At 42.7% G+C, this 22,909-nt stretch overlaps 1 protein-coding gene across 3 annotated transcripts in view; it reads right to left on the bottom strand.

The window, feature by feature from the left end:
• MYO16 (myosin XVI) overlaps positions 1-22,909 on the bottom strand; it is a 409,990-nt gene that overhangs the window by 221,835 nt on the left and 165,246 nt on the right. For all 3 annotated transcript variants that reach the window (XR_012660263.1, XM_075090704.1, XM_075090696.1), the window contains exon 5: positions 15,547-15,655. Coding sequence is in view for 2 of the 3 variants with exons in the window: in XM_075090704.1 (XP_074946805.1) it covers positions 15,547-15,655 (109 nt within the window). In the remaining variant the exon portion in view is untranslated. The remainder of the gene's footprint in view (positions 1-15,546; positions 15,656-22,909) is intronic.

Raw genomic sequence — 22,909 nt, 5'->3', positions numbered from 1 at the left:
ACTGGAACACAATGCGGGTTTCATCATACGTTCTGAGTGTCTCCTGACAAGCAATGTGTTCATTTTGTCAGGAGTGAAGTTTTCATGCCTGCATCACATTTCACAGTAATGACTTAAAACTACCTGATGACATTTGCAGATTACTGGTGCCACATGGCATCAATTAAATCTCTTTTTTTCCTTTCTGGTTCTGCCTATTTCCTGCTATTTGCAACAGTAAATTGATAGTTTCACATTCTTGTGTCAATGACAGAACTCTCTCAAAAGTGTAAGTTTAAAGTTCCAAAACACTACATGATGTGAAGGGCCAAATTAGTTATCATTTGCAGCACTGACTTCACTTTTTCAACACTTTACATAGACTGAGCAGCTGAAACAAAACTTGACTGGTCATGATAAATCTCTTTCTAATGTTGTAAAGTAAGAAAGATTAAAGCTGAAAATATATTTATAATTTTATACCTGATGAACAAGGCCATTTTCAAGTACTACTGACAGACTTTTTGTCAGTCTTTTTCTTCCTTTTGATGTCTCCAGTAAACAATTAGAATAAGTTTGTTTTTCAAGGAGGGAGGCAACAAATAGCAATTAATGTACAACCTTTTTGTGTGAACGATACCCCAAACACTCAAAACTGGGAATGAAGTTCACAGTCTACAAATCAGAAATACAAGTTTCTGACTTTGCCAGGAAGAAAAGAAAAAAAAAAAAGACTGAGTGTGAAACACGGTGGTTATCAGGTTGTTCGGTTCATTGTGTTTCATATGAATTGCAGTAATGACTACAGGTTGAGGGCACAGGGCAGCTGAGTCCCCTCAGCGATTTTTAGCAATTTACTGCTGTCTTACGCTCAGCATGGCCGCAGAATTAACTTATCAGTATAGTCTTATACTAAGGGTGAAGTATTGATCCTTGCAAGCTGTAAATTGCATTTTACAGAACCTGAAGTGCATCCTTTATGGGGGCCCAAAAAACCTGGCTGTTGAACGATTAACTTTGCTCATCCTGAAGGAGGAATCAAGAATAGAGTTCAGCTGCATGAATTGCTATGTATGTTCTATCACAAATATAATTATACCCATCACCTCAGAGAAAATGCACAAACAATGCTACACAGCAACAAAAGGCACACGTATGTAAATCTCAAGATGGCTTTACTGGTTTCAAACTAATTGTTGTATAAAGGAACGATACACATTTGATTAAAGAAACAGCAGTAAACAGCCTGGCAAATGAGCTACCACAGAGACATGTTCCACAGGTTTCATTTTTTAAATGTCCAAAGGAGCTCTGGAAATGCCACAGAAACAGCAGAGGTTCCCTTCCTCTGCCTTTATAGCAAATAAAAGGAAAACATGACAAAATAATCTAAACCGAAATCTTAGGATTGCAGAGTTTTGAATTCCAGGAACTCGGGAACTGCTAGGCTTCAGAGTGAAGGCTTCTCTGGCGGGGAGCTGAGAATCAGCTTCACCAGGTGTGCACACGTATCATTCTCTGAGGCTCAGACAAGGAGACCTGGTCGGTACCTGCCTTCCCTTAATCAAGTCTGTAATTCTGGAGAGTCCGCTCTCCCTCCCCAGGGAGCGATACTTTTCATGAGTTTAGGTGGAACACCAGAACGTTACTCATACGGTAAGTAACTCTTGCTGCCTGAATCAAAGAATGACCTTCACGTTGCTTTTCAAAAGGGAAATGTGGTTTAGATATTCAGCTGAAGTGGGATGACAGCCAGCATGAATAAATGGAGGAAGAAGACCAAATTGGCACGTCCTGTGGGAACAGACTCACATTTTAAAAAATGGAAAGTCAAAAAGAAAGACATAGGGTGGAAAATATGCTCCAAATACCCTGTAAAACCAGAACAAGAGCTACACGCTCACAAATTCTGCAGGAGATGAGATGGAGAAGGAACAGTCAAAACAGCAGTGACCCTGCAGGGCACAGCATTTCATGATGAGTATCAGTGCTGATGACAGGCAGGAGCATAACCTAAAAGCTACAAAATATTTTACTTCTCACTGTTGAAGAAGAACACCTGACAAGGCCATTTCATGTGCTTTGCCTGTCTCACCGTCTCTGGCATATGGTTACAGAACCGATGACCCAAAGGAATGTAAAAACCTCAGATAAAAAGAGGGGAAGTCAATTTCAAAAATTTGCAGTGGTAAAGAAATACATGGCAAAGCGATCTGAGAACTGCTATGGAAAATATTTCCCTCGGACATGTCCAGTACTGAAAAGCCTCTCCATCTGCGAGGGGAACACCTGTTCCTGTGACCAGCACAAAGCCAAACGCTCAAGCGCCCTTTGGGAAATACCCATTACACACACCCGGCAGCCGCGCTCTCTGTAACTGGCACGTCTCGTTCTCCAGCGGGCTCTACACTCTTTAGGAGAGGTCAGTCTCGTCTTGCCTTGCAAACACAAATGTACATTAAAAACTTGCAGCAGCTTTGAGAAGCCAGTCTCTCCTCTTCTCTTGCTTAAGTCTCCTCTCACCCTGTCTGCATCTGCTCTTCCTGCACAGAGCTGTAAATGCAGCAAGGCTCTTTCCAGCCCAAGTGTGATGAGCCTGTCTGTGCTCTTCTGTAATTCTGGGGACACCACGGTTCAGACTTTCTACTTTTCTTCTGTGCAGCGCAGTATAGGATAGATGAGTTCACAATCAATCAATGAGGGAAAAAAAGTCATGGTACCATTCTTGCAACATTCATTTTCATTCATGAAAATATTCAGGTGGGGCTGTTGCTTTATCCAGCTTTATTTGCTTAAAGTTTTAGAAGGACTTTTCTGGCTGCTTACTAGACAGCTTTGTAAAGAGCATTAATTTTGTTAAATTACCTTGTTCTTGATGTGCTCTTGTGCATATCGCTTGGCATTATGTACATCTGATTGTCAAAGGTCAGCATATGAACAGATACATTTCAGCAACCTTTATTACCTGAGAAGGGAAGCCAATGTTTTCAGTACCTGCAAAAGACTGTATACTTGCAAATCTACTGAGGCCGAGAGCTCTAATTCACTGCAAAAGTGCCGACTGATTGTTGGTGTTGGGTTTTACCTCTTTGCCTTTAAAGATATCATTACATGTGCTTAGTGAAGGATGTTTATTTCCTTCTAGTCTGAAAATGCTACCAGAAATGAGATTCCCGTCTCCTCCTCATGTAGACAGCAGAGTGACAAGTCTCCCACCCTGGTGAAACATGCTTTTTTCCCCTTTCTCTTCTATAATAGGATGCTGATGACCCTTCCAGCTAAAATTAGTTACATGAACTCTGACTCTTCTTAACTTGTAGGAAACAAAATTTATTTTAACAGACTGGCACAATCTCAAGACATAATAGGAAAGGATTCATCTGTTGATATGTCTTGCATGTTTATTATTTTATTTGTAATATCAATACTAGAACACAAAAGCAAAACAAGTGTACCATCGTCTCTGGTTACTTGCGATAAGCAACACATCTGAAACGAGCTTATCACATACAGTCTTTCTATACTCAGGATTTCTCTGAGAGTTCTTAACATGTTATGGTTGGATGTTTCTGTGAGAGAGCCGTAAAGGCAGGCTACTCAACACGTGCCAGGGAGCCTGGAGCTGAGGGTGATCCCAGGGCAGGCAGGGCAGCATCCTTGCCAACCAGGGCACAGCCCCACAGTAGCCAAGCGAGAAAATGGAGCAGGTCTGGTGGTGGGAATCAGGCCCAACCAAGAGCCCTGTGACGGCCAGGAAAGCCTGGAGTGACAAATCCAGACAAATCAGGTGAAGCCAGGAAGACAAGTCGGTGGCTCAGGGTCGGGATCAGCAAGGTTCGTGGCTGGGCACGGGCATACCTCAGACAAGGACCAAAGGCAAAGACCTGAGCCTAAATGTGCCTCCCGAGCCAAAGGATGGGTGAAAGACCATGACAAGGCTTCTCCCAGCTCTGCCTCACAACTTCGCTCTTTTCGCAGCCACCCTCCCAGGTTACGGCTGTGCCGTATCAGAGCTGGCTTTGAGCACAGGCAGCCAAGCCCCTGGCAGTGGGCGGCAGGTCGCAGGGCCTGGGGGGGCACTCCGGGCACTGACAATTTTTCTACTGACTTGAGAAAGGTTATAGTTTTAGGAATTCTATGAAAGGTTATGAATTCTGATGGTAACAGAATTAGATTTTTCGTCAGTAAGTTTTTTGAAAGGGTACTAAAAGGGCACCCCCAGTTTCTGGCCCTCCTCACAATCTTTTTCAAATCTTTGCAGAGCCTGTTGGCCAAGGAGATGCCTGTTTTCCTTCTAGTGTCAGTTACAAAGGAGACCATAAACTACTGACTATAACTTAAAATGTTAATTCGATTGCCAAAAGTCTGCACAGTGAGTTTAAAGATTTCCCTTTGATAGAAACATATGGCTAACAAAATGTTTCCATATGATGGACCTTTTTCTTTAATTCACTTTTAAACACCCACACGTTTGCATGTTGGAAACACACAAATATTAAGAGAAGTCAAAGACTTCAAAGTCAGTTTCCCAACGGTTAGAAAATATAAAAATTAAGGCAGCTTGTTCAAGCTTATATTAGAAAACACAAAGGCCAAAGGAAGACGGATCGACATTCTCAATGACAACATTTTCCATGTGTCATGTTTTCTGGATGCTTCATTTTTAGGACTTGAAGGGACCTATTGAAGCATGTCATGTGGTCCCCTGTTCTCACTGGCAACACCACCACCACACCCCTACCATCAGTTAATCAGCTCTCTGGAGAAAATATACAGATCTTTTGTGTGTGATAATCTTACGGGTAGGTGGTTCTCCATTAGCAAGAATCAGAGTGAAAAATCTTAGAAACACCCTGAGGCTGCTTGGTTTTGGTTGCCTGTTCTTCTGTCAACCTACTGCTTCAATATTATTAATAGAAAATTTGTAAGCAGAAATCAAGATCATGTTGCATACAGTTCTAAAATAGAAAATATATTAGTTTTAGCTTAAGTGATTTAGCTTTAGCTTAAGTTCACTGATCTTTAGCGGTAACAAACTGTATGTATTGACATTTTAGTCAGTTCTTACTGTAGTATGTTAGCCATAATTCTTTGATGTCTATGAAAATTCTTTCATAGTTTTAAATACGGAAGTCTAGAGCAGTACCTTTCTGAAATGATATTGAACTATATCAGTTGCTTTTCTTGAATGCAATGAAGAAACACTATACGATTCTTTTTCCCCCCTTGTTTCATTACTAGGTCTTTTTAAGGGTTTCTGTAACACACCTTCAATGTCAGGACATCTTGGTGTACATATTCTGAACACTTCTTTTAATTAATAACAAAACTCTTGAAAAAAATCACATAATTGGATTTTAATTTTGATCTTCTCATAATAACTGCCAGAGCATTGAGAAACACATGACCAGAGGTACCGTCCGGGTGTTGGCAGCTGTGGGGCTGCTGGGGTGGCTTCTGTGGGAAGATGCCAGGGCCTGTCCCGTGTGGACCACAGATGGTTCTAGTCCGCTCCAGCAGACCCACCGCAGGACACGGCTGAGCCTGTCGGCCAAGCGTGGCACCTCTGTGAAAATGTATTTAAGGAAGGGCAGGAAACAGTGGACAGAGAGACAAAGAGGGAACAAGAAGAGGGAGAGCGGCCGAGGGAACACCAAGGTCAGAGAAGGAGGACGGGGAGGAGGTGCTCCAGGTGTTGGAGCAGAGATTCCCTGCAGCCCATGGAGGACCCCATGGCGAAGCAGATGGACGTTCCTGAGGGAACCGCGTACCTGTGAAAAACCCACGCTGGAGCAGAGGAAAGTGTGAAGAGGAAGAAGTGGCAGAGAGAAACTGCTACGTACTGCCTGTAGCTCCCCCACCCCCTCGCGCCGCTTGCGGGGGTAGAGGAGTCTGGAGCGAAGTCAAGCCTGGGAAAGGGGGAGGAAAGGTGTGGGTTTCATGTTTGCCTCTCTTTTTCTCACAACCTGAATCTGAATCTTTCCCAACTGGCAATTTTCCCCAAGTCGAGCCTGTTTTGCCTGTGGCAGTAACTGGTAAGGAATATCCCTGTCTTCATCTCAATCCATGAGCTTTCTCATTCTCTTTTCTCCCTCTGTCCTGCTCAGGAGAGGGAGGGAGTGAGCAGCTGGGTGGGAGTTTGGCTTTTAGCCAAGACTAACCCACCACACCAGATCTTACAAATCATGTCAAATTACTCTAAATTTAAACCAAAATAATTTTTTGGGTGTATCTTCCTGTCACATTCTGTATTATTGTATAGTGTCAGTCTTACAGTACATTTTTCCTTAATCCTTTGCCCACTACTTTTCTGAATCAGCTTTTTTGGCACATGTTATTTCCCTTATGTTGTTCACTGTTGGCTTCAAGGAAATTCTCCTTACTGTAATATTTTATGAGCTGACTGTTTCTGGCTAATGTTAAACACTGTCTTCAGTGTAGGATTCCGTATTAACCCTTAGTTTCTACTTTTTTTTTTTTTAAATCTATCTACTGCTGCAAGGCAGAAAAAGAAATATATTCCTTCTACTTTGCAGCTGAAAAGTGAGGCTTAATTTGCTAGTAAGAATTGAATAAACCATAGTCTATTTTTGTGAAATCTGCACAATATTTTAACTAATTTAAACCATTAAAAACCTACCTAAATGGATAGGACTTGCACATGATTTTGGCTCTATATACAGTTTCCTGAGACACTTGAATATGATCCCCTTAATATTCAGAGAACAAAACAGATTAATTATTCACACAGCTTGGAATGGCTTAAAAGATTTTGATTAAGTACATGAAATCTCTATCACCATCAAATATCAATAACCTTCAACCAGCTATTTTAAATTCATTTACCCCTCAAAAAGTGAATTGTTAAAAACAAAAAGAATACTTTGTCAAAAGGCAATAATCTTTTTTTTTCTGTACCCATGTCATAGTACAAAAAAGAAAAGCCATCTATACCTTCAGGTAGGTATGTTATTTAAATATTGTCATTCTTAAAAAAATTCACAACAGATTATTTTCTTTTGGTTTCATAATAATCTGCTAGTGCATAAACACTCACTGTACAACAGACAAGCAAGATATTATTTTGCTTTCAGATTTCTAGGATACTCAGATATCTCTTGGGAAAAAAAAAAAAAAAGTAGTAAATATCCAGATACCGTTTTCTCAGGTTAAATAACAAGGCTAATGTTCTTGGAATGCACAGTTATCTTATTGAAAGCTGAAGCCTGAGATCTTGTAGGACAAATGGGAACAGCTCTTTTTTTTTTTTGGAAACAAATTACATAGTGAATGTGTCACCTCCTGTCACTTGTCAAATGCGGAACAAAGAAATATCTGTCACTCATTTGTAGTTTATATCTGAGTCATCTAATCCACTATGCAACTAAATACCAAGAAAGGAAGTAAGCAAAAATGTTACATTCTTCAAAGCATCAAATATTTAAAACAGCCTAATGGAAAAGGAGGAAATATAAGGATCATATGCCATAATCAGAGTTTCACTGACACATTTCTACAGTAGAACATTCTGCCTTTAAAAACAAGAGAACACACTAGCAATCATTTAAAGTTTTGATACTGTTAAAATGGCACTAATAAAACAAAAGCTTTGCCTTAAAACATAAAGTTGATATTAATCTAAATACAGCTTACAGAAGATGCCAGGTGCACTTCCTTGATGATTCCAATAACCAACCAGGTGTAAAATAAAACAGGACAAAGAGTGAAGAAAAAAAAATAATAATAAACAAACAAACAAACAAACAAAACAAAAAATCCACAACAAAACAACCCTTTTCACACTTCCTAATATTTTCATTTCATCTCTGGAGTGAGACACTTCCTGGAGGTAAACAATGAAAGGACAAGAGCCTACAAGTGTAAGCTGCAGCAAAGAAAATTTCAACTGAAAAGAATAAGGATGAAAATGACATGAAGATGGCTCAGCACTGGAATGGGAGCCCAGAGAGACTGTAGAATCTCCAAACCAGTGTGGCCCTGGGTAACCTGGGCTACTCTCAGTTGGCCTTGCCTTGGCAGGATGTTGCAGAAGATACGTCTCCCCATCTTATTTTTCAAAGTCCTTAAATGTCATAACTTTCTTTTCATAGCAAAACAAGAAGACCTGTTACATGCAAAGCCAATGATATTTTGGCACAGAACAAATTTAACAGCGTTTACCAGTGTTTTCCTAGTGGCTGGTCAAATTAATAACCCTTCTGCTCTCTAGTGACAATATTTCCTAGAACTCCACTAATAGTAATGGGAATTTAGACACCAAAGCTAGTGTATAGGCACTTACATATAGACCTGGAAATGTAAATATCATAACCTTAAACTGACTCCCATCCTACATAGCAGACTTCTACATCTCAGCCAGCCATTCTGAGCTCCCTTCGGAGCACTTGGAAAGAAGCATGCAGTTCAGATAGTAATTCAGATGACCCATTACAGATACCTACCTTTAAAGCACCTCTGTTGCTCTAAGGAGGGTTTGCTATAGAGTGACTAACAGACAACACCTGGTTTAGATAAATCAACCCCAATAAAGTCCTGGAGCTCAGGAGCACACTAGGTGTCTGGGTGCTCCTAGGACATGATCAAATACTGTACAGTTAAGCTATTTCCACCACTTTCCTAAATATAAAATTGGATACTGTATTTTCCCTTCTAACCTTGATTAGGAATATTTTAAATGAAGGTTAGAGTACACTAGAATTATTACCCAACACAAAGGATGCTCTTAATAAACAGTGGGTATGTACCTCAACTTGTTTTCTCCTAGGTAAGGTCTGCTCATTGCTTTCTTTGGTCAATAATTAGTTTCAGTATACAATGTAACATCAGTTACATAACATCATAGAAAGCTTATTTCTTTACAGAAAAAGAGAACATTTTGATAAATACGTAGAATTTCATGTAGAGTTCAGTAGTATAATCTCCCTATAACATCCTGATGACCTATATTCCATAACAACAATAAAGTATATATGAAAGCTTTCAGGCAATTGCTAGAGGATTAACTTTACTTTTGACTTGTGATACTCCTGTGCCCTAACAGATCATTTACAAACAGAACTCAAAAAACTAACTTCAGTAAATAAGTACGAATATTTTAAAATACATAAATCATTAAACGCATCTACAGCTATTGTTATCACCTATGGCCTCAGGCCTTCCACAGGTTAACTTCAACAATGAAGAGGGAGTTCACTTGCTAAGATCTGTAGTGCAGTTAGACATACTGAACTACCACAGTGATGAAATCTGTAAGAAACTATAAACACACAAGCCTTCGAAGAACTTTTATGTCTCCAATTAACAAAGTTTTCTGTAGCATCAAAGCTACTTGTTCCAATCTTACTTTGTTTCATCAAAGTAAACTGATAGCTTCTTGTTTCCTTGTCAACTGAGCCATAAGGCACTCGATTCTATTTCTCTCTGTGAACTCTGCACTTAAAGGCAATGATTACAGTATAGTCTACTTTACACAGCAATCTCTTCTTAACGTTGTAAAACAGGCTGCACAACTGAATAGAGAATATTAAGGAAACCTTTTAGGAGTGCAGGGAAGTACAGAGAATGGGGACATGTGCCTTATATACTGTATTTAAAGCATGAGGCTATAGGTGGGTGTTTCACAATGCTACAGGCTGAAGATGGTATTTGCTATATGATCAGCAATGATACAAGATTTCTGGCAGTGACATTGCTCTGTTGGGCTACGCATATACAGGTGTGCATGGGAATTACTGCGATGAGGAGGGCTTCATAAAAACAGTCTACAGAGAAACTTAGTCTGGGCAATTCACAGAATCACAGAATCACAGCATGGTAGGGGTTGGAAAGGGACCTCTGGAGATCATCTTGTCCAACCCCCCTGCTTGAGCAGGCACACCAAGAGCAGGGGGCACAGGAACGTGTCCAGGCGGGTTTTGAATGTCTCCAGGGAAGGAGACTCCACAGCCTCCCTGGGCAGCCTGTGCCACTGCTCTGGCACCCTCACAGGGAAGAAGTTTTTTCTCATATTGAGGTGGAATTTCCTGTGTTTCAACTTGTGCCCATCGCCCCTTGGCCTGTCATTGGGCACTACTGAAATGAGTCTGGTCCCATCCTCTTGTCACCCACCCTGTAGATATTTATAGGTATTGATGAAATCATCCCTCAGTCTCCGCTTCTCCAGGCTGAATAAACCAAGGTCTCTCAGCCTTTGCTCATATGGGAGATGCTCCAGTCTCCTGATCATCTTCGTAGCTCTCCACTGGACTTGCTCAAGCAGTTCCACATCCTTCTTAAACTAGGGGACCCAAAACTGGACACAGTACTCCAAATATGGCCTCACTAGGGCAGAGTAGAGGGGGACGATAACCTCTCTCGACCTGCTGGCCACACTCCTTTTAATGCAGCCCAGGATAGTGTTGGTCTTCTTGGCTGCAAGGGCACATTGTTGGCTCATGGTCGAATTGTTGTCTACCAGCACTCCCAGGTCCTCAGCAGAGCCGCTTTCCAGTAGTTCAGCCCCCAGCCTGTACTGGTGCCTGGGGTTGTTCCTCCCCAGGTGCAGGACCTTGCACTTGCTCTTGCTGAATTTCATGAGGTTCTCCTTGGCCCAGCTCTCCAGCCTGTCCAGGTCTCGCTGGATGGCAGCACAGCCTTCTGGTGTATCAGCCACTCCTCCCAGCTTGGTGTCATCAGGGAACTTGCTGAGGTTACACTCTGTCCCATCATCCAGGTCATTGATGAATAAATTGAACAGGACTGGACCCAGCACAGACCGCTGGGGAACACCACTAGTGACAGGCCTCCAACCAGACTCTGCCCCATTGATCAGGACCCTGAGTTCTGCTGTTGAGCCAGTTTGTATCCACCTCACTGTCCACTCATCCAACCCACACTTCCTTAGCTTGCCTGTGAGGATGCTATTGGAGACAGTGTTGAATGCCTTACTGAAGTCGAGATAAGTAACACCCACTGCTCTCCCTTTGTCAACCCAGCCAGTTACACCATCATAGAAGGCTATCAGGTTGGTCACACATGATCTCCCTTTGGTGAATCCATGTTGCCTGTTTCTGATAACTTTCTTGTCCTCTACACACCTGGAGATGACCTGCAGAATGAACTGCTCCATCACTTTTCCAAGGATGGAGGTGAGGCTGACTGGCCTATAGTTCCCCAGGGCCTCCTTCTTGCCCTTTTTGAGGATTGGAGTGACATTTGCTTTCCTCCAGTCCTCGGGCATCTCTCCTGTCCTCGACAACCTTTCAAAGATGATGGAGAGTGGCTCAGCAAGAACATCCACCAGCTCCCTCAGCACTCGCGGGTACATCCCATTGGGGCCCATGGGTTGGCAAGGATCCAGTTTGCATAGGTGATCTCTGACCCAATCCTTCTCAACTGGTGGTAAGTCTTCCTTTGTCCCAATTTGTCCTCTCTTCTCTGGGGGCTGAGATGCCTGAGGGCCAGCCTTAGCAGTAAAGACCGAGGCAAAGAAGGCATTCAGTAACTCCGCCTTCTCTGCATCCTGTGTCACCAGGGCCCCTTCCTTGTTCAGCAGTGGGCCCACGGTATCCCCAGTCTTCCTTTTACTGCTGATGTATTTAAAGAAGCCCTTCTTGTTATCTTTGACATCCCTTGCCAGATTTAATTCCTTGGCCTTCCTCGTCGCATCTCTGCACACCCTGACAACATTCCTGTATTCCTCCCAAGTGGCCAGTCCCTTTTTCCACATACTGTGAACCTCTCCCTTCCATTTGAGTTTCTCTAGAAGCTCTTTGCTCATCCATGCGGGTCTCCTGGCTCCTCTGCCTGACTTCTTCCTCCTGGGGATGCACCAATCTTGAGCTCGGAGGAAGTGGTGCTTGAATACTGTCCAGCTCTCTTGGATCCCCCTGCCTTTCAGAGCCCTAGCCCATGGGATTCCTCCTAGCAGGTCTTTGAAGAGGCCAAAGTTGGCCCTCTTGAAGTCCAAGGTTGTACCTGACTCATAGTCCTGCTTCTACCTCGCAGTATCCTAAACTCAACAATCTCATGGTCACTGCGGCCAAGGCTACCCCCAACTCTCACATCCTCAACGAGCCCTTCCTTGTTTGTTAGGATAAGGTCGAGCAGCACATCTTGCCTTGTTGGCTCCTCCACCACTTGCATCAAAAAGTTGTCCTCGATGCTCTGTAGGAACCTTCTGGATCATGCATGGCTCACCATGTTGCTTTTCCAGCAAATATCAGGGTGGCTGAAGTCCCCCATGAGGACCAGGGCCTGTGATTGCGAGGCTACTTTAGCTGTCTGTTGAAGGCTTCATTAACTTCCTCGTCTTGATCAGGTGGCCTGTAGCAAACGCCCACAACAGTATCACCCATATTTGGCTGTCCCTTAATTTTTACCCACAATCTCTCAACCTGTTCTCCTTCCACTTCAAGGCAGAGCTTGATATATTCTAGTTGCTCCTCCACATAAAGAGCAACTGCCCCTCCTCGCCTTGCTGGTCTTACTTTCATGAAAAGCCTGTAGCCATCCATGACTGTGTTCCAGTCCTGCGAGCCATCCCACCATGTCTCTGTGATTGCAATGAGATCATGGCCCTGCGACCACACACAGACCTCTAGTTCCTCCTGTTTATTCCCCACGCTGCGTGCATCGGTGTACAGGCATTTCAGAAAGGTGCTTGAGCACACAGGACCCACTACAGCCATGCAACCCCTTGAGGTGGTTGGTCTGCTGGTTGCCATCACATGAGGCCACCACGGCACCTTTATCAATGCTCAGGTTGTCCTGTCTTATTCCCCCATTGTGTGTGGTGGCATTAGCATTGCTAGTTTGCCCCCCTCCCCCCAAATTTCTCAGTTTAAAGCCCTCCTCACCAAGTTTGCCAGCCTGCTGCCAAAGATTCCCTTGCGCCTTCCAGACAAGTGGAGTCCATCCATCCCTAGCAGTCTATGGTTGCTGAAGAACGTCTCATTGTCATAAAAGCCAAAACCCTCATGTCGACACCAGCCACATAACCAGGAGTTGATTTGTATTATTTGCCTATTTCTAGTTGCTCATTTTTCTCCAACTAGTAGTATGGAGGAGAAGATGACTTGGGCACTAGTATTTTTTACTTGCTTTCCCAGAGCTTTATAGTCTTGCTTAGTTCTGCCCAGACTCTGGCTTGCAGTGTCATGTGTGCCCACATGGAAGAGCAGCAAAGGATAGTAATCAGTGCTTCTGACAAGTTGTGGCACCCTCTCAGTGACGTCTCAGATCTTAGCTCCTGGAAGACAGCAAACCTCTTGTGACTCCCTGTCAGGTCGGCAGATGGGTACCTCGGTGCCTTTTAACAGAGAGTCACCCACTACAAGCACTCATCTCTTCTATTTGTGGTATCTACTCTGTGCTGCTGGTACAGTTGGACCTTATGGACCTTGCTCGTGGGTGTCTGCAGTAGCTAAAGCTACAAATCTGTTGCTGGTGGTGGTACTGGGAGGTGGGGGTTGAGCCAGAGCCCTGCTTTTGCGGGTCACCAGGGTCCAAGGTGCCTCCTCCTTCTCACTGTTGCCTGCTATAGGGGCATGGTTCTGGGGCCACCTATCTATCTCTGCCTCAGTTCTACTAATATTAATATTACTCAGCCTTCTAACTGCCTCTCCTGCAACTCAGCCACCTGGTGCAGCAGATCATCAACCTGTGCACACCTTGTGCAGGTACTTACAGTCTCACCAGGCGAGGGGTTGGGGCACACGTTGCAACCTCCCATCTGTACTGAAGCCTCCAGCTCCGTCTGGGTGGCTGCATCAGACCTCTCTGGGGCTTTTGCCGTGATAACACTGGTATTCGCTCTGTGGCAAGTGCTCACCATCCCAGCAGAGACCTAGATCTAGAGAACTTCCCAGGCTGTGGGCCTACAAGTGGGATGCAGCACCCTCCCTGCTTGCCCTGCCTGCGCGAACTGACGCGCCACACCCTTCTGATGCCACGCCCTGTTCGACATGCTCCTGGTGGCTCACGCTCCCTAGGGGCTGTTTAAATCTCCCACGGTTGCTCGTGGCAACACCCAGGCCATGTCAGCCTCCCTCGCAAGAGCTGGCGGACCGCTCTACGCTTCCTCAGGCTGCCCTGGCTCCAGGAACCCCCTTGTCTGCCCCAATCTAGCGCCTGGCCGTGGGACTTACCATTGCCGCTGCTGTGTTCGTCGCTGACATTCAAAGTAATTCATACTTATTTAGACAGCTTTATTTCCTTCAAGGTTTCCCTCCTCAATTACTATTAACTATGGTAGGCTATACACGTGTTTCAGAAGGTGCTAATTCAGTTTTAAGAACTAAGCGCAAAATAAGGGTACTTTGAGCTCCTTGTTGTTACAAGAAGAATAGTAACAGACCAGTAACCAGTAACAGTTGATGGGCATTTTGCCATGGATCTCTCAAAGGCCAGGATTTCATGCAGTACTGCAATTAAGGTGTAGGGTTGACCCACCCTAACAGTCTGAAACTAAGACTGATAAACTACTACTTGTCACCTTGAGTTCTCACTAGTCAGCAGAAAGAAACAGTCCTGGAAGTCAGTTCTCACCTAGCCAGGTTAGGAAGAACATTTGGAACATTTAGACTCCAAATATCTGCATTTTGCAGGGCAATCATGTTTTGAGAAGCTAATACCTGTCTTGCCATTAGAAAAATCCAAAACCAGAGTTCATGAGCTCTGAAGACATTGCCAGGCACCAGGGAAGCACAATTATGAAATATACTTGTGTAATACAATGGATGTGCTAAGGACTAGAATTATAGAACTTGACAATGAGTGTGATTTCCTTGCCAGTCAAAATTACCTTCTTTTTTAAGTGTTCATTAACAGGATATAACATCACTTAGTTTACCTTAAAACAGATTCCTCATATGGAGGCAATGTTGGAATGACACATTTTTACATTACTGCTCATTATTTCTACTTAATACATTTTCCTCAGTGTTTTGATGAGTCACATAAGTCAAAATCAGTGCTATAAATCTCACTTCAGAACCCTTATCTAAGTTTGGAACTGGTGTGAATAACAAACCCTCCTGTGATCTATAACATATTAAGCATACTTCATTACAGAAATCTAGCTACAGTGTATCATTATAAAATGATACCAATACTAATAGTTCTGAATAAGTGATAAAGCTTGATATACAGTTCCATTCAGATGTTTTGCAGAGATTTATTTACATAACAGTCTGTCACTGGGAAAAATATACTCCAAGGTTATACATAACTCACATGTGAAATGAGAATGTGAAACCTGGTTCTCACACTGTTAAATTAGTTGTTTTAAAAGCTTCTGCATTACTGCAATTCTTCTGCTTTGAATTCCCATTCTAGCATCTCCATAGGAATGGGCAAAACAGATTTGACAAGAACCACTGACACCTTTCCTAGTTGTTCCAATCTGATGCACTGAAAACTTCTGTGACTCCAAATCAGCTTCCTCCCTTTCATCTCCAAACTAATACAGTTCCACTGGCTTCAGTGCTGACTTAAATCAATATCCATCCTTTTTCGTTTTATGTCCTGTTCAACAAAAACATTCCAGAAGCTGAAGAGCTGACTTACCATTTTCTTCCAAGTACATCAGAAGGATGCTGCTAGTTTCAGTCCCTTCGATGGTGTAATCAAGTGCAATGTTTCCATTAACATCTTGCAGCAGCACGTTTGCTCCCGCCTACAGACAAGAATTAAAAACATTTTAGGATTTGGTAGTGAAATCTCAAAACACTGCTGGGGTTCTCACACATTCCCATTCAAAAACATTTCAAAGCTGGGGATCTTAGAGAGCAGGCTGACTAACCTGAACCAAACCAAACCACACAAAAAAGCAAAGACAAAGTAAGAGACTCTTCAATGTCAAAAAGGGCTGGCTTTGCCTGGGACAGCTGACAGTGTTGCCACCCCAGCTGTCCAGCCTGCCTTTACTGCACTGATGCCTGAGCTGCTCATCGGTGAGTTTTGGAACCACCACCCTTTGCAGCAGAGCATTTTAAAGTCAAGTGAGCTGCCACTGCTCATGGTCTGCCTTAAAACACTACCCAGTGAACAGCAGCGGTTCAAAAGCTGACTGAAGCAGCACAGACACTCCTGCAGTAGGGATGGGTGGGCAGCTGCTAGGGGTAACCTTGTCAGCTGGCCCAACCTCTTATGGCCTCATCCATCACTCCAACCTCAAAGAGAACCATCCCTTGCTAAATAAAACTCCCATTTGTCACCAGCTGGAGACAATGACAGTGAGCTTGATGATTTCAGCTGTAGTCCCTAAAGGGGCCAACCTGACATTTCTAGAAGTTCCATTCAAAATTCAGTACTGAAGGACAGACAACTAAAAGAAGCCATTAGGAGGGGAAGTGGGGATGGATTCATGAGAAGCTTGAAAAGAAACAACCAGCACAACAAGAAAACCTGTATTTTCTATATTAAATAGTCTTAGTGTAGGAATTTGCACTCTGAAGGGCAATTTTCATTATTTTTTATAATGAGAAAGCTCTCAACTTATCCTCAAAAATATCATAGATGTCTGGTGGACATAAAAGTTTACATTCCGGTGAGATGTCGTGTATCTTCTTTAAGGGGCCATAACTTTGATTCATTTTGAGTGTTCTCTCTATGGCTTTTAACTTCAAGGAATTATGAAATAAGAGTGACCTCGGGCAAATTTAATTACTTTTTTTTACCAGCTTGTACGATAAAAAGTTTAGCTAATAACAATGAGGGGTACCAAGGACAGCCTTTCTTAAAACCACAGCAACAGAGGTCAACACTATTAAGAAATTATTAATAGAAGGTATGACTGCTTTTTTCAGGAGCTTACTCTGGAAACACGGTGTCAAAGAAAAACTCATGATGGGCTCAGCTCCTGGCTCAGAGTGAAATCTGACATGAAAAACTAACAAATTCATGTGGGCTTCATGTCATCAAAATTAAGGTGCTGAAGCTGGACTGCTAGTCTGAGGTGATCTCCTGGGTTCCCATCGTAGTGACGAGGGGACAGACAGGCACCAAAGAATGACTCACCTCCGTTATCTCAAACACCTCAGATATCCTACTAGACCATACCTCAGACAGCAAAATAACCTATCCTGATACAAAATATACTGCTTGCTCTTAGTGCCTGTCTTGCTGCACTGGCTGTAAGGGGAACCTAGACAGTAAATTTAGATCAGGTGCCTATCATTTAAATTGCTAAATGAGATTAGATGAGAGGAGTTGACACCCATGCTTAGTGAAAAGGAATGGAGGAAAGGAGACATATAAGGAAAGAGACTTACAAAGTATAAAACGGTATATTCATTACAGTGCTATGAAAATAAATTTCTGTTTACCTGTCTTAAAAGATAAAAATAAAGAGATGGTCAAAATGAAATAACAGATGGATTTGACTATCATATTATCATTGCAGGATGGTTTAACAATTATTTATTGCACTTGTTCCACTGCCAGGAACCATGGGTTTTGTTTGGTTTGCTTGCTACTCACTGGCCCATGAGAATTTGCTGGTCATGATAGAATCAAGGAAGTATCAATCTAGTTGACTTGTATACAAAAAAAACACAAAGTCTTGAAGGCACCAATCTCTCCCTGCATGTAAAAATCTGCTGGCAATGTCAGAAGGTCAGGAGGTTAATAATAAAACAAACCTACAACCTACATACATCTTCTTTGTTGTTGTGTTAAGAAACCAAAAGACCTTTGACATATTAAATTCTGGAAAAGTGGGATAATTAACTTGGCCAGTAGCACACTTTTCATTCCTTCTCCAAGATCTAATGTCACTGAAAGAAGGATAAAACATGGAAATACTCAAGTCCAAGCGAATTTTATTTGGTAGTTCTCCATTAATTCATTTCTTAAGAAATATTTGCAATGAGCTGTGCCCAAACAGAAAGGCAAGTTTGGTGAAAGCTGTGGCAGCAGAGGTAGGAGATACTCTCAGAATTCAGGTAAAGAAGTAATGCTGGACCGTGGTGCACATTTAAAAGTAGCATCTTGCTTCAGAAAGAAATATTTTGTGTTTTTTTAATAACAAGCATTTTTAAGATGGTGCATCATCCCTGCCTCCCAATTTTATATCATCTGAGAACTTACTGTGGGTGTGCTCTGTCTCACTGTCCAGGTCATTAATGAAGACCTTGAGCAGGACTGGACCCACTAGTAACCCATGGTGCTCACCATTAGTGAGTTGCCTCCAGCTGGACTTTGTGCTGCTGATCACAGCCCTCTGGGCCCGGCCACTCAGCCACTTTGCAATCCACCTCACTGCCTACTTACCTAACCCGTACTTTGTCTACAAGGATGCCATGGGAGACAGTGTCCAAAGCCTTACTAAAACAGAGGTAGATGACGTTCACTGCTCACCCCTCAGCCACCAAGCTGGCCACCTCCTTGGAGAAGGCTGTTTGACTTGCCTGACTTGAGCAAATCTAATTTTAAGAACTGTACCAAATGTCTTAAGAATAGCCACAAGCACTATGATCTGTGAAGTCTGTCGCTGGCTGTAGAACAAGTTTCGTATCAGGGAATTTTACTTACTTTATTGGCCAACTAGCAAACTTTTAATTACTGATTCAGCTGCCAAAAAACCAGAAACAGGCAAACAAACAAACACTTAGAGAACTACACTTGGGCTCCTCCCCAGACACCGCTCCTCCCCTTCCCCATCTCCGGTCCCCTTGCCACCCGCACGCTGTGCCTGCAGCGGGCAGTGTGGGCGATTGTGGTCAGCAGGTTGGGGTTCCTCTTTGGTGGCTCCTTGTTTCCTCCTCCACTGCTCTGGCCCGGGCTCCTTCACTGGCCACAGTCCTGCTGTAGAGGTAACTCCCCCCAAGTCCTCTCCTCAGTCCCTGCTTGGGCACTTGTTTCTTTCCAGCCCTGCTTGCAGCCCCCCACTGCCGCCACCATGCGGGTTATGCCCAGTACCAAATTCCAGCGCGCTTTAGAAAGCAAGCCATTCTAGCTATAGAAAGGTGGGAAATTCTACTGTATTGCCCTTCCTTAGTGCACTGTACGGTGTCCTGCCAAAAAAGATGTCTGACAGGTTGCCAGCACGATGCAAACTGTACACACCAATATTTTGAAGTGCTCGTAGTATGGACATTTCTCTCTGTTCATTCAGGTGAAACATTTGCCTGCGATACACTGGAAATTACTCGCTGTTAAATGTGACACAGACCTTTCTTTTGCTCAGGCTTTCTTTTGTTCCCAGGCACCTCTCAGCTAGTTATGGCCAGTCCTGAGAGATGATTTGAAATCTTACTTTCTAATTATAAAGCAAACTTTCCATTGAGCTACTTGTGTAAGCAGAGACAAGACAGCAGTCCCACTGGTGGCAGAGGACATGGCAGAAGCTCACACAGGTAACTGGTAGGGGTCAGAGGAGAATAAATGAAAGAGGCAAACTAAGCAGCAGAAAAGCAGCAAACTGAAGCAAAAGGACAGACAGAGCATGACAAAGATGTGGAACATGTTGCAGGTAGCAAAGGCCACAAATAACATCCTTTAGTTCAAATTCAGATTGCCAAAATTGTGCTAAAGAACTTGAGTGCTATTGCTACATATATGGCCTTGTAGGCCAGACTATAAGAAACCCAGATATGATTAGAGATGTGGATGGAATTCAGATTATCTGAATATAGTCTTACTTCACTCTTAGGTTTCTGTTCACAGCTCTTGAAGAAAATAGGGGGAATACTGTCCCCAGGCTGCTGCTATTAGAGTTTCCAAATTGATATGTATACCTTGTTTATATTCAAAATGCAATTCCATATTTGTTCCATTTCAGTTCAAATGTTTCATCAACCCACTTGAATTCTGCCTGCAGTGCTCAGTGTACATGAAAAGTTACTGGTTTGCCCATTCTCAGCACATCCTCTTTCTCAATTCATTCTCATTAAGAAGATAAATGTATTGCAAAACTTTATCTAATATGTCCCATAAATACAATAAATATTTTCGAGAAGAATAATTGTCTGCAATTATAAATTGCTTCTATTTTAAAAAGATTGCAGAAGGAACATCTTTAAATATATTGTTAAGGAATGCTCCCAAAGACACCCAGTTTAATACACGGAATGCAAAATGCAACTGAAGTGCACGCTCTGCTATGCAGAACGACATCCATATGCAGAGAAAGCACAGGAGAGTGAACGCTGGTGGTCAATAATAACTGAGGAGACAGTGCCAGATTTGCACACTATCCCCCATACAGCCAGAAATCAGAGCCTGCTGCCAAAGACAAAATACCTTTGCCTAATAAAAGGAGATAAAATTTCCTTTCTGGTTCCAGAAATGATGATACAAAAGGCTTCAATTTATCTTAGGATCACTGTACTGTGCATTTTCTAATCCTGTTTTAATTTCTGCCTATTTACTTATTTGTAGAATCTCTGATACATTTTCATTTCAGACAAACTGAGTAGAACAGGTGAATTCCACGTATGCGCAAAACTGGTGACCCTAAAGACCAGGTACGGAGCTCAGGACCAATATGGCAGCATGAGGTAGGCTGGATGTGAACAGTTTCACAGTCCACCCAGGGCTCAGTGTTGGGTCCAATCTTGTTTAATATCTTTATCAATGACCTGGACAAGGGGATCGAGTGCACTGTCAGTCAGTTTAGATTGGATATTATGAAAAATATTTTATTGAAAGAGTGGTCAGACATTGGAAGAGGCTGCCCAGAGAGGTGGTGGAGTCACCGTCCCTGGAGGTATTTAAAAGACGTGTACACGTGGCACTTCAGGGCATGGTTTAGGAGAAACGGTGGTGTTGGGTTGGACCTGATGGTCTTAGGGGTCTTTTCTAACCTTAATGATACTATGATTCTATGATTCCCAAATAATGTTTCAGAAGGTGGGGAAAGAAGCAAATAGATTCTGAAGTCCGAGCACTACTAGAAATTTTGATTTGCAAGAACTTACAAAAAATATTAACTTCAGCACATAATTACATGTGAATGCACTGTAAGCACAGCCAGAGTCCTCTACAGGGCTCTGCCCCTCTACAAGCTACCCCTGGCCTCTTGGCCCAAGCACAGATGTATAAATGCAGTCACAGATTGTCAGACAATGTTGCTGCAGCTGTATCCCAGTGGATCAATACCCAAACTACCACTGGTAAAATAATGGTTGAGCTCAGTCCTTATTCTACATTTGGGAAGCCTAATTAGTGATACAGCTAACTCACAGGAAGCAATTTATTTTCAGTTTTCTCCATCAATCTCTTTCTTTTTTTTTAAGAATTACTTGAAGCCTAAAAATCAATCTAGCATGCACAGGGGCAAGCATTTAATTAAATATTTTATTTAAAAAAAAAAGTCTTAAAATTTCCTTCTTCTGTGCAACAGATGTAGGTTTACCAGTACTATTTCCTAGCTGGCTAATAACCCTTGCTACTCTTTTGTATTCCCAGTGTTTCCTACATATCTTATCTCATGATTCCCACATGAGAAATACAGCTACCTGTCATTGCTTGAAAAAGGACAAGGACCCAGGAATCTCCATTCTGAGGAATGTGTCCTTCTTTACAGATTTGAAATTATTTCTGTCCTCCTGAATTTCTCTGAATTCCACAATATTTTGTGTCTCAGCAGACTAACTTCATCAGGGTAGGTGAAAGCCACATTCTCCCAACACTTTTTGGTCATAATTAAAGGCAGTTTTGTGGGAAGAAGGGCTGTGGGTTTAGACCTTCTCCGGCCATCTCCTGTATTCAGGGACAGAGTTCTAACCACGAGGTTGTATGTCCGTATGCATAATACCACCACACCTCTTTGGGCTGTAATGTGATCTGATTTAGGCGTTTTTAGAGGACACCTAACTTACCGAGGTTCCCCAAGGTCTTGGGAAGGATTTGGGCGTGTCTCTGCCTAGGAACTCCCTCTTGCTCAGCTCCCCAGCCAGGATGCTACAGCTTATGCACCCAGGGAATTCTGTGCTCACAAGGTTGAACTGCTTTCTGACCCAGAGGCAGCATCCCTCCATTTTAGGTGGAAGCCAGGGAGACTCCAGGAAGTCTGACTATGATCCACTGAAATTCAAGCTTCTAGTCCTGTATTCTGTTGCATGCCTTGAATTATTTTTTCAATCTTGTGATCTATGCAGATCATTTAGAGATTGTGAATAACTAAGTAATTTACCCTTACTTACACAGTGGGAAGTCCCAGGTGTGTTACAAGGTATATTTCAGTACAGAAATCATGACCCAGCCACTGCCTCTTTTACCTAGGATTACCACCACTGGCTTCATGAGGCTTTATGAAGGCAATCACAAGTAAAATATAGCCTGAGGAATATGTCTGGATATGAAAAAGAAAAGAAAAAAAGAAACATCTGTCTTGTTAATGTACCTGTCGCTAAACAAAGAAAAAAACTTTTCTCCTAGTAACAGGCTTCTGCACAGTTGTTACTATGGTTCACGTGCTCCACAGCATGCTAGCCTTGTGCAATTTGTGCAGCCGCCTGTCAACACCCGCCCCCCCAACCTGACTTTTTGATATTTATTTATATTCCTATTTATATTAGTTGTCTATCTTTATTCCATTCCACATAATATATATATATATAAAAATGCATAAATTTATATGTGTGTAAATGCCCCAAAATTTACATAGTATTTCTCTCTTCTATGTCAACCACTGTTTCCAAAAGGGAAAGGCTAGCATTTTTTCAGTAACAGCTTGGACAATTCACCTTTTCTTCATTTTTAAAAATATAACCACATGCTTTACAAACATCCTTTTTATAAGACGACATTAACCGTGTAAATAAACCAAGACAGAATGTAGTTATTTGCAAGACATTTGTGGCATTTCACGTCCTGTTACCATGAGCAGTTTTCCCCCCCTCGTCGCCGTATTGACCTACTCCTTCACATTAATTCCATTAAAAGGTTTTGATCGTCGAAGGATGTCCAAGGTTTACACGCACAC

Source organism: Phalacrocorax aristotelis, chromosome 1, assembly GCF_949628215.1.
Source record: "Phalacrocorax aristotelis chromosome 1, bGulAri2.1, whole genome shotgun sequence".
NCBI lineage: Eukaryota > Metazoa > Chordata > Aves > Suliformes > Phalacrocoracidae > Phalacrocorax > Phalacrocorax aristotelis.
Note: the sequence above shows the minus strand (reverse complement) of the source record. Positions and strands in the feature narration are given on the sequence as shown.